Source organism: Balaenoptera musculus, chromosome 4 (genome assembly GCF_009873245.2).
Source record: "Balaenoptera musculus isolate JJ_BM4_2016_0621 chromosome 4, mBalMus1.pri.v3, whole genome shotgun sequence".
NCBI lineage: Eukaryota > Metazoa > Chordata > Mammalia > Artiodactyla > Balaenopteridae > Balaenoptera > Balaenoptera musculus.
In genome coordinates, this window is record NC_045788.1 from 86,324,353 (window position 1) to 86,337,121 (window position 12,769).

At 40.0% G+C, this 12,769-nt stretch overlaps 1 protein-coding gene across 1 annotated transcript in view; it reads right to left on the reverse strand.

Annotated features, from left to right (window-relative positions):
* The window catches only part of PHLDB2 (pleckstrin homology like domain family B member 2), a 232,264-nt gene that overhangs the window by 10,568 nt on the left and 208,927 nt on the right, over positions 1-12,769 (reverse strand). Inside the window, 3 exon segments of the mRNA XM_036851524.1 lie at positions 3,880-4,087; positions 11,319-11,418; positions 12,610-12,750. Coding sequence (XP_036707419.1) covers positions 3,880-4,087; positions 11,319-11,418; positions 12,610-12,750 — 449 coding nt within the window.

A 12,769-nucleotide genomic window follows, 5' to 3' on the forward strand; every position in this document is an offset into this window, starting at 1 on the left:
ATCTTCAAAAAGTTCCCATTTAGCATGTGCTGTCATACCATTCATGCCAAACATTAGTTCCCTATTACCATTTTCCTGATGTTTATCACATTATTTTCCTTCATAAAAATAGGTACAAGCTTATCTTAGGGCAGCATGAATTTTTTTTAGGTAGATGGTGGCACAGAAGAGAAATGCTTGTTTGTTTGTTTGTTTTTTCTCTCTCTGTCCCTTTTATTTATACTAGACCTTTTGCAGGCATCTTCTACTTGCCTTCAATTTTTTGACATTCAGACAATCTGACAGCATATTTAAATAAATACTATTAGTAATTTCTGACCATGGTGATTGGTTAGTTATCCATGACTGCTAGCATCACTGGGTCAATTCTCTGTGAAGTAACTATGGAATGATCATGGCCACATGTAGCTACCTTCCAGGAATGATCACTCTGCAATAATGCTATCCTCTTAATATGGCACATTTAGTGGAGTCAATTCTCATTTTCTACCTTTGGAAACCATTTAAAGAAAAAGTAAGTAGGTGAACAAATAAAATTAAATTAAGATTTTGGTGGCCACTGTGCTTAAGTCTCTAGACCTAAACTTCTAATGCTTGGTAAATCTAACTGAAGTGCCTCCCTTTTAGGTAATTTCCTGTACTCACTGCTGCACTGCTGCTGTTACCACCTTTAAATATGAGAGATGGGGTTTGAGGAGCGATCATTTGGAGGGATGCATATTTGCTTTTAGTTTTTGGTGGGGATGAAGAGGCAGGGAGAAGAAAATGGAGCAGAAAAAGCCACCAGGATAGGAAAACTATAATATAGAGTGTATTTATTTATTAAAGATGGCTCAAAAATAGAAAAAAAATGGTCAAGCTATCAGGAGTTCACCACAGGAATATTGCTTTAAAATGTTCACAATTATTTGGGAAAGTAGTCTGATGTTTTCAAAATAACAACTTGCAAAAGGGCAGAGTGCCTAAGAAACCCCTCTGAGATCCCTATACTGGGAAATGAAACAGCTGCACTGTCAACTTTCATTCCTCCCATCATCATTATACAATAGTTGCTGAGTTGCTGACTTTTGTTTGTGTCCTGTCATTCAAAAGTAACACATTTAATTGGTCGGTTTACTGGCATTTATGAATAAGTACTCAAAGTTCTAGGCTTTCTGTCCTGAGAGCATCAGCTCCCGGCACCCCTGCATGACTCTCTGACATGCTCCTGGGAGCAGCAGGTATTACAAGAGCTCCTTCAGAGCAAGAGATGGATGGTTTGATGCCCAATTGTGCCACACACTCAAGTGTCTTTCATTTTTTTAGAAAGTGAGATACTGTATCTTCTAATATTGAATGAAGTGAAATGCTAACCCTTCTGACATTAAAAAATAATGGAAGCAAAAAATTATCTTTATTCTTTATTATTACATAATTCCCTACTTAAATTTAAATTAAATTAAATTTTCCCTTGTAACAAGGAGAAATACCTATAATTCTCACGGTTGCTTTAGTGTTTTTCCCAAGGGACTCCTTTCCTTCTCTGACAGGATATATCCAGTAATATCAATATTTCAAACATTATGATGTCAGAATTAAAATACACTATATTCTATTTACCACAAACTGTAGCATCTATCCTTTTCTTCTTTTCTTCCACTCCCCAAATTTCCTGGTTATAATATCTGGTTAGATTTAGGTCTCTCATATTCTTTTCATTTATGAGACACTGACCCAAAGCTAAGTATACCCTGCCGATATTACTTTCCCTCCGTCTCTGTCACTCCTTTTTTGGGGGGCGGGGGTGAGGAGCAAATGATTCAAACCTTTGTAAAGAAAGAAATTCTATATACACGATGGTAATTTTCCACCAAAATATTTTAAAATCTATCATCCTCTTGCATTCAAGAAACAATCCTCCATTTAGCAGATTAGCAAATCAGGACCGAGAGAGTTCTGTGATCTGCTTCCAGTAGCAAAATCAGTTGTCAGGTCGAGACCCAAAAGGTCCTGTTCCAGCCTGTGACTTCATTGCAACAGAGGAAAGTTTTTTTGATGGCCATTATTCAACTAGACATTTTCACCTGAGACACACAATTGCTCAATGAACATTGATTGAATATTGGATGTTTTGGGGGTTGAACTCATAATGGTTCTCAACCAATTGAAATAGATCAAACAAAGAAAAAAATCAAATACCCCGAGGCATTTATTCAGCTGACACTTACTGAATGCCTACTATGTGCCCAGATCTTTGCTGAATGTGGAAACCAAAAGATAATTAGACATCCTCCTTGACATTGAGGAATGTACCAATTAAGTGTTGAGGAAAAAAACTGTATACTGCAATGTGATCAGTGATATAATAGGAAAAAGTATCAAGTTCCATGGAAACATGAAAGAAAAATGCCCTGAAAGGAGAAATTCTCATGAGTTTCCAACTTAAGTTTGAGCTTAAAGGATGAGGAGACTTTCTCCAGGCTAAAATGGGAGGGGTTGGGGGAAGGTAAAGACATTTTGCAATGCCAGACACTCTCAATGCTCAGTAAGTACAGGTTGAGGGAATAAACAAATGAGAGGATGAATTGACTCTAGATAGTGGTGTGCTGGTAAACTAGCTCTCTGGAGAAAAACAAAACCCCTGATATGCAGCAAATGTCTATTTATGTGGAGTAAATACTCCCACCATGGCCAATTTCAAGCTACCAACATGACATCACTGATCACAGAGTTAGGAGATGTCCACCTTTGGCTCTTGCCAGCCAGTTTGAGCCGACTCCAGCTCACTGTTAACTGTAGAATATTCTATAAGGATTTGTGGAATGAATGAGCATATAAATAAAAGAAAGAACAGATTACATGATCCCAGGGCTAGAACCAATATGGTCAAAGGCACAGAGATCTGAGAATTCATCGCCCTCTCAGTGAATAAAAAGCTCTGGGAGGTGTATCAGGAGGAGAGAATGAATGGGGAGTTGGGCTGGATCTAGAATGCCAGGCTCTGGGGTCTGACTTTATTCAAAAGGTAGTAGGGCATCATCAGAAGCTTTTTTTTTTTTTTAAATTAACTAATTAATTAATATTTGGCTGCATTGGGTCTTCGTTGCTATGCGCGGGCTTTCTCCAGTTGTGGCGAGCGGGGGCTACTCTTCGTTGTGGTGCGCGGGCTTCTCATTGCGGTGGCTTCTCTTGTTGCAGAGCATGGGCTCTAGGCACATAGGCTTCAGTAATTGTGGCACGCAGGCTTACCTGCTCCGCAGCATGTGGCATCTTCCCGGACCAGGGCTCGAACCCACGTCCCCTGCATTGGCAGGCGGATTCTTAACCGGCGTGCCACCAGGGAAGTCCCCATCACAAGCTTTTGAAGGAGCACTCTGACCAGATCCATATTTTAGATGCACCTTTGGCCATAATCCCCTAAGACCACCTTTGCTTGCCTCAAAGTATGAACACAAATGTGAATGGTTAAATCCTTCCAAAATTTTAATATGCAGAACAGCTAAAGCCTTCCTTTCAACAAAACAGAAGGGTAAGATATCCTTCAAATTCTTACTCTGTTGTTGGAAATTACTTCTTTATTGAATCAAAAGCAGTCCTAATGAAATTGGAGTTAACCAACAGAGGCAAATCCATTTTGAAGCGCAGTATACGCGTGAAGTCAAATGTAAAGAATAAAGGAGAAAATGGATTAGATGGTGTGTTACTGGCTCAGTCACACAGGATACAAAGAAACTACTTTCAAAGACCACCATGACACCCAACCCTTTTCTCTACTGTAGACTCTTTACGTTTCAGAAATTTGGGCTTGTACATATACATGGCCCCAAATTGATGGCTTTACTTTTTGAAACCGGCAGGTGCTTTTCCAAACCAGAAACCTTCCCCAGGAATACAGCTTACCTAGAGATATTGTCAGGTGAGCAGGCAGAGATGCTTGTCTCCATGCTGTCAGAGCTGTCTAGGCTCAGAGTATCAAAGGCCTGGTCCTTGTAGCTGTGATCTGGGTAGTGGAAACTGTTCAAGTAGACATTTGATTCAGATGCTGTGCGGCTGTAAAATTCAGAAGACTTCTGCCTTTGTCCTTCACTCATCTGTTGGTGATTATATCCTAAGGAGAGAGCCATAAATACGTTAGTATGCCTCATTTCTTTCAGTCTTAGATCTTCTAAGACTTAAACCAGGAACCCAAAACATCTGCCTATGAAACTGGGGCCTTGGTCTAATTTGTTTTGAAGCCAAGAAGATCAAAGAAATGGCATAATGCTCAGTGCAAGGAAGAGTTTCAAAGAAGTGGTCTTGTGAATGATCTTTTCTGTCAGCAGATCACTTGACACTTTCCTATGCCATTTCTACATCTCAGCACAACTGAGAATAATACATCAGCACACACACAAACACACACACAAAACCAAAACAGAAACACATTTAAAGGCCCTGAATCCTCTGATAATAGCTGGGTTTAAGTGAAGCAAGATAACTCCAGTGACAAGCAACAACAGGGTTTTTGGGCAGTCACTTCTTCAGTGGTATTGCAATTTAAAGGGTACTGGATCTGGTCATAAAATAGCAGGTGGATCATCTAGGTGTAGGATTTGAGAAACCTGTGTCTCACTCATATCACTAACACTTTTAATCTGGTTAATGTTCAAACTGACATTTTTCTCATTCTTTTTTTTTCAAATTCCCTTGTCTGCCAATTACTTATTTAAAACACTCAGAATCAACAATCCTTCCAATGGCTATACTCCTCCTAATTAGTGTATATATAGCTCTCTTCTTTTTCTGCCTTAACAGTCAGCCTTCAGCTAGCTGGTGATATCAACCGTATGAAAACATAGGGATCACATCAACAGGAGCAAAAGTGCCACTGGTAAGAGGGGTTTTCCTTACCCTGGTACCTGGTCAGCTGGCACATGAGGCCACTGGCTTGACTTTGTGTTACTCTATGGCTTTCTTCTGGTAGCTGATTCTGGGCATCACAAATCGAATTATTCTTCCTTTCAATTCTCTATTTAGCATGTATTCAGGAATCAGGGATCATAGTGATAAACAAATCCCTTAATTCATTAAAAAGATGTTTCTTTAACCAGTACCATAGTTTGCAATCACTTTCTCCCCGATCAAATTTACTTACCAGACTTATGACGAGTTTACAGCTGGACCATCTGGATTTTCCCTGTTTTCTTGTACTTTACCTACTTTTCTATGAGGCTTTTAATTAGTAATGAAATGGCAAAAAGCAGGCCAGAGGGCAAAAGAAGGCAAATAATTCCAAACAGCTTCCTCAGCTGTTGATTAACTATTTCCATTTAAAAACGGAAGCCACATCCATGAAGCTTTAACAAAGCATTATAGACCAAAACTAAATCTGTAAAATGATTTGAGTTCCATGAGGAGTTTGCATGCCATTAGTATTTAGAGCAGTTTTAGATATCTAAGTGAAAATATGTTAGTTCAGGTTAAGGCATTTCTGGGAAAATAAGTTTCCTTGGTGTAAGATGTAATTATAAATTATAAATATACACGTATGTAAAAACTACATATCACTTTGCTAAGGAAAGATGCAAAACATAAAAGCACACCATGAGACTTTAGAGAGAATATTATTAATTGTAATGATTAATGCATAAAGCATTACACAAAGCCAGTGCATTCATAAGCGTGGAGCTTGTGCCTTTATTTTTTTTTTTTGTCTTAAGAATGGCAAAATAATTCATTACTCAAATATTTACCTTTGATACTTGAACTTTTGGAATTACTAACTGCTCCTTTTAAATCGTTTCCAATTATTCATTATGAAAAAAAAGGGGGACAATAAAAAAAAAAAAAAACACCAGAAATTATTTGAAAAGGTCACACACATATCTTTCCTTATACTTTCAAAAAAGGTTCGTTGGCAAAGAAACCTTCACACTGGCACCGACGACATGGAAGACATTTCCTTGTTTTAGTATGAACAACACATCCCAAAAAGACAGCCCTGTCATTTCAAACATATACGACTTATCTCCTTGGTGATGACAGGTGCCACAACCTCCCTTCCCTTCAGTTTTTCACTATGAGGAAAAGCCAGTTCCTACAATGCAATTAACACTTTCTTGGAAAAGCAGAGAAGAGGGGGAACGTATTTCTTCTTAAAGCAACTGTATGCCCTGCTCCTCAGATCTCCCAGGATTTTTTTTTTTTTTTTCCCCCAAAAGTACCACAGAATAAGAAAATGAACTTACCACCTTCAGGTGAGGTAGACAGTAAACTAAAAATGGCTCCAAGTTTTCGGATGCGGCCATAAGGGAGAGCCGTGTTACAATGTGTGCTGTGCTAAGGATTGTGAATGTAAATTCCCTAGATCACCTCACTATGTGTTTTATTTTTATTTTATTTCTTTGCTCTACGTCTGAGAAAACCTTGCATCACTCTGGTGGTAGGATAAGCACCTTGCATTTTCATGGCAACTTAAATGAAAAAGGCTGCTGCTATCAAGTAGCTTCCAAGGCAAGATTTGAGTTTCCTGTGGATCCAGTGTGAGTGGGAAGGTCCACCTTATGCAGTCCCTTCTATCCCCGCAACCGGCCAATATTTTACTGATCACGATGAACTCAGCTGTCACCTGGCTTAGCCTCCTCCCTCCTGAACAATTCCGAAAAAACCAAGTTACCCCTGCAATTACAATCGAGGGCATGGCCCTCTCCCTCGTGACCCCAGAATTGCACCAGCGTGATTCCTAAGAGCTGGCTTTAGGATCCAGGCTCTGGCCTGGCCATTTAAAGGTACAGATACTTTCAACAGAAGGACACCATAGGAGCGCAGGAGATGGAAGGAGCGTTCCTGGTAGGAGGCCCAAGAAGAACTGCTGTGCATGAAGCAGTGCCAGAACAGGTGTGAGCTGGATTAAGCCACTGCTCAAGTATAAGTTATCGGGGAGGGGGTCATATATGTCCTGTTCACCACAGAATCCCCGCTCGTTTAGCATTCAGATGTCACAAAATAAAGAGTCCCTGAATGAATTCACTTGTTCAATAAATTCCAAAAAGAGTTTGTTCAGGTTTTTCCATAAGATGTTACTGAAAAACCCAAATGAAATTTTTGGCCAACCCAATATATTAGTGACTAAATAAGGAAGTGGAATGCATCTCCTGGTTCGGGTGGGGCAAAGTAAGCGGACTGGAAAAAAATGAGACTTCCCCAAATCCCTGACACTGCTTGGTTTTTGTTTTTGTTTTTAAATTATGTAGCAAGAATAATATTCAGCAGTGGGACAGCATCTGAAAAGTAAAAAGGGCCTTGTAAATGCTCTAAATCCTTCCTGTCCAGATAGAAATGGCTGTTTGAATAGGGTATTTTGTAAAGTTTATAAAGTAAGACCTGATAATATCTGAGGCTGGTCACTAAGCATAGCACATACATGGAATCCAAATCAACTCAACTCTCTTCACTGCCCCGGAAGAGCCAATCAGTTGGAAGTTCAAGGCCCATTTATTATTATTATTGTTATCATTATTTTTAATGTCAATCTCTATGAATTCTGGCTGATTGTACCTGAAAAGTGCTTTGTGCGTTAACCATTGTGGGATATATAATCTTGCCAATATTTTCCAAATGTGTGTTATATACCTTAAAATGGTTATCTGGGCCTTAATACAGAAAATGAAATGACTTAAAATTATAATCTCGGTTTAAGAGGATAAAATGAATCAGTATTTCTGACAGTTTCTCACCTGCTGAGACATTCATTCTTCCTAACCATAGTCCCCAGCCGGAAGATGAAGGTGCAGGACAAGTCAGGAATGAGGAGGAGAATGATAGAGAAAGGGAAAAAGATACAAGATCAAAAAGGATGACAAAGGGACAGGAAAATTAAACGTCTTCCAACATGCAGTCATTGACGGTGTTAGTAACAATACCAGCTTGACAAGGTAAGATATTCACATTTTTAGATTAAATTTGAGTGTATAGAGACGAACTCAAGAAGTTAACAAAACAAAAACAAGCTTCTGATACATGCACACAGTCAAAAATGATTTGTTACAGGAAAAAAAAAATCACACATGTTCAACTAGAAAACAGGGAGAATAAAAACAAGATTATATCTATAAAACAATTCTTTTTTCCAAGAAGACATTAACAAATAGTTTTTAAGACTTAAGGTTTGTAAAATGCCATTCAATGATTTGAAGCACAGTCCGTCAAACTTTATAACAAGTCAGTCTTTTAATGCCCTACATTTCTGTCACCCAGCCACATAAGAATCATGTATTCTAGCCAGCAATTCAGGCTGTTCTTCACTCTTTACTAAGTCTCAAGGCTTAAATGGAATGAATAGGTAGGAGCCTCCTAATTCCTTCCATCCTCTCACATAGCCTGCCGCCTGCCTTATTTATACCTGGCCTTTATAAAGGGGAGACATCATATTTTACACTTAGCCTATACACATCACAAGGCCCACTCTTTTCTTTATCTAGATCCTGAGTCTTACAAAACGGTGCTTCCGAAGCACTCGTGTTTCCTGCATGGTCTGACCTTGCAATAAAAAAATCAAAACAAAGAGGGTCATGCAGCTGTCAGTGAATGAACAGCAGCTGCACGCAGCATTGTGCTTCGAGCAAACGTGCAACAATTTTCCTCTAATGTGTAAAAAGGAATAATCATTAGACTAAAAGTCCACCATTGTACAGTTTTAAATCTGATCATTTCTTAAAGATGACAATGACCTTTCACTATTTGCTGGAAACAAAAACACCACACAGGGAGGTTGTCATACCTTTCTTGGACTTTCCTGCATTGAACAGAAGATAAAAGGACAAAGATTTCATTCATTCTAAAGCTTACAAAGGAATAGTTCACAAGTTGTACAAAAGCCAATAACCATTACAACTTTAGGATCTGAGTCCCTGGACCCTTTGCTTTAAACTCTGCTCTCAGAGATCTTTGTTTGCATGATTCACGCCGTCAGGTCTATTAAAAAAGTGCTTATTGAGGGAAGGCTTATACTTACACCATTGTCCTTGATGTATCCATTATGAATAAGCAGCAAAAAAACAGTTCATTTAAGTTAATTTGTGTAAGTCATAAAAATAATAAGATCTATTTAATTTGAGTTAATGAAAATGTGCGAGGTCTGATTTTTTCAAAACCATGGACTTTTACTTGGTGTTTGCTATTTTAATGGAGCCAACAGGTAGTAGTGAAACAATTCCAAATGAAATGATGATTCATCCTTCCTGGTCCTTGTGGGCCACCTGTATGGGTTTAGTAGAAAATCTGCCAATTTTATGGTCCGTTGTAGCTCTAAAAACTGCAGTCCCTGACCCTTCCTCCTCTGGGCGGGGAAGCCAAGGGTGGCAGGCTGGCCCCACAAGATACATCACATCCTCTTGGATCAGTACACATATGAGGTTTCTCTATTTCTCAGAAGCTGTCTCATCATCACGACATGAAACTCTTTAAGAGGAACACCACTCAGAGCTGCAGCAGGGAAAGACAGGCTGCAGACTTCTGGGATGTACAAAAGACCCAGCAGTGAAGAAGAGGAGCACAGAGGACAGGTCAAAGACAATAGATTTTGTAGAGGGCACCTAATGTGACCTAAGGGAATTGGCTCAGTTCTTCTTCATGGACCTAGCATGGGAATTCCCATTATTTGGGGGGAACACAGATGAGAAAAATAGAGATCAAACATCCCTCCAGTTTCACCATATTCTCACAAGAATCCTCTTACACAGTATTGTTTACAGGTTTGTTTGGTATAAAGGACTAGTTTTTCTTACTCTCTATCTTAAGGCAAAAACTCTCAACATAAAGTATGGTGCTGTGGCCAGTCCAAACTTTGATGCCTTCAGCCAGTGGCAAAAATACATTTAAAAAGAAGTCTATAAATATCACAGAGAAATGCTTCAACGGAAAACAGACTTGACCCACAAGCGAACAGTGATTAATGAGAGCCAAAAAAATACTCATTTATGTTTATTATTTATATACCATAAGAGATATTTTTAGTTTATTAAGAAATTATGATAAAATAAAAGAGAAGTTCAATCAAATGTATTTTATTCAAAGGTTAACACTGCAAACCTCTCATATATTATAAACCACTTTTATGAACACCATAGCTTCTATTAACTCTTAAATCACTCTGGTAATGATATGAAATCCTCATTCAAGTGATATATATAGCTCACTTATCCACACACATATACACATTATGTATACATGCATATATATACACCAATACATAAACATATTTCTAATGGTACTAGTGATTATTCCCTGGTGACATTAGCAAAGAGGCCGAGCAGTCAGAATTGCCTCTAAGCTGGCTTAGAGGGAAGGGTTTCAATCCCACTAATGAACGCATTGAGAGGCCAGACGCTCATCACTCTGTCAGCATCCCCATTCACATCCCGGGCATACATCCATCACTGCATTTACCACATTTTATTGAAAGCATCTGTTTTGTTTTTCTCTTCCTCATGAGACTCTAGGCATTTCAAGGGCAAAGATCATGTAATTTATTTGTATTTTTGCTGTCTAGCACCATGCCTGCTCAAAAGTTAGGGCCAATGTAAGTTGACCTAAACTACTGTGTTAACACAATAAATCTAATCTGCACGAGAAGCTCACCTCTGGAACTGCCTTACAGTATCTTCTTCTAGCCCCACAAAGACTACTTGAGAACCCCATTAGAAATGCAACATATTATTACAAAGAAACAGAACATGCTGAGAATCCAAGTCTACCTGAAACCTAACAACCACATAGACTAGAAGCTCAACCCACTTTAAAAGGCCTAAGGGAAGTCTGTCCTGGGCCACTAGTGCTCTGGGTCAGCTCAATGAGTCTTTAGCACATGTTCAACAGGGTGGCTCAGCCACAAACCAGGGGAGTGACTTGACTTGGTTAAGTGCCTTGGTAATCCCTCAGGATCTCAGGGGTCTCTTTTTTCCTTCTCCCAATCAAATGGGAAGGTTAGTAATTCTCTGTGGGCCTTTCTGATTGGAGAAGTCTACTGAATTTATAAAGTACAATGGGTATGTACCAGCCAAATGTGCATATAGGAAAACTTATCTCAGTACAACAATAAGGAAGTATACATATATATATCCCTCCCCTAAGTGGACACATTAAGAGTAAAGTTGACTGAATCACTTTGCTGTACAGCAGAAATTAACACAACATTGTAAATCAACTATACTTCAATAAAATAAAAAAAAAATAAAAAGAGTAAAGTTGAGGACTTAGGTTGATCCCCTCCCTAACGATCCCCAACTCTGTGTGGTCTCCCTCTCCCTGAGGAATTCCAGTGCTTGACGAAGGACATGACACTGGGCTTAAAAGGTACCCACCTCTGAGCATCCTCCGAGATTCTGAGTCTTTGGTCATGGTTGCCAGCGAGTGGGGAAGCACGCTGCCACAGCTGTTGCTCTGTCCCAGGGGCAGGTGGCCCTGTGAGGAACAGGAGGAAAAACTCAGGCAAACTGCAGGCCCAATGGTCCTTCTGGACATGGTCACACCGCTGATTCCTAGCTCCTATCTAAGCGCAGAAGACAGCGAAGGTAGGTCTTTGCACCCCGTGTGTTGATGCTCAACGGTAAAGGCCAGTCGCTGTCTCTCCCCAGGAGCTCCACAGCAGTCTCAACATCACAGCCATTCCTCCAGTGGCAGCAGTTCCAAAAGTGAAGACAGATGGGGAAAACACTGTCCAAAACCACCTTAGAGAACAACTCAAAAGTCCCTCATGCGCGAGGAGCAGGTGCAGGGACAAGAACGCATGCACGTCATGCACAAGGACAGAGGAGATCTACACACGTTACAAGGGCACCAATTTCCATCTGCTCCAAGTGATCGAGTGGGCTGAAAACTGGAGACACCTAATATTAGCTATCCTGGTGGTTTTAGCACACTTTCAAAATAGCAAATTCCTTGGAACACCAGTTTATAAAATAGATGAAAACAAAGTGATTAAGGACAAGGGAAGGACTCCAAAGTCTGTCCCACTCAAAACCTCCTTCTCACTTGCCCTTCCCCTCTTCCTGCCATGACCCCTCGGTAAGGCAGCAGAACGGGCGTGAGGGCAACTCAGGCATCAGACCACATGGATTCACATTCTAGCTTCAATGCCGACCAGCTTCAGGTGCCCAGGTGGACAAGTCACCTAGCTTCTTTCCACCTCAGTTTTATCCATGTGTACAATGGGGATACTAATTAGTACCTCTACTACCTAGTGTTGTTGGGTTTTACAATGAAACAATCCACATCAAAGGCTTAGCCCAGTGTCAGGCTCCAAGAAATGGTTCGATAAATATTTTTTGCTATTATTCCTGGAATCCAGAGCTTACGTCCTGCAATTTCCATATCTGGGATACAGCTATGGGAGTGTGTCACATAAGTGAAGGCTACTCACCACTTGTATGGTGGTAGAAAACACCCTGGACCAGGTGCTTTGGTCCCAGAGCGTATAATTCCAAATGTCCTCTGAATAGGATAGAAAATGCAGTTTAGTTAATGACGTCTGCCCAACAAGCAAACTTAATGGTTTATTATTTAGCATTTTCTTTAGGGGCCTTTGCATGTCAGTCAACATAAGGACAAAAAGACTCACTGAAGGTGAAGCCCGTGGTTCTCCCCATGTCCTACCTTTGGGGCGGTGCTTCTCCCCATAGTAGCACTGCTGAAATGAGGGGATATGGAAGGTGTGGTTTTCTTTCGAGGCAAAGTGTCACTCAGATAGAGGCCTTCTTGGTGCTGTTTTTTCCTTTCTTCCAGACTTCTAAAATGCTTTAAATGCAAATGTAAA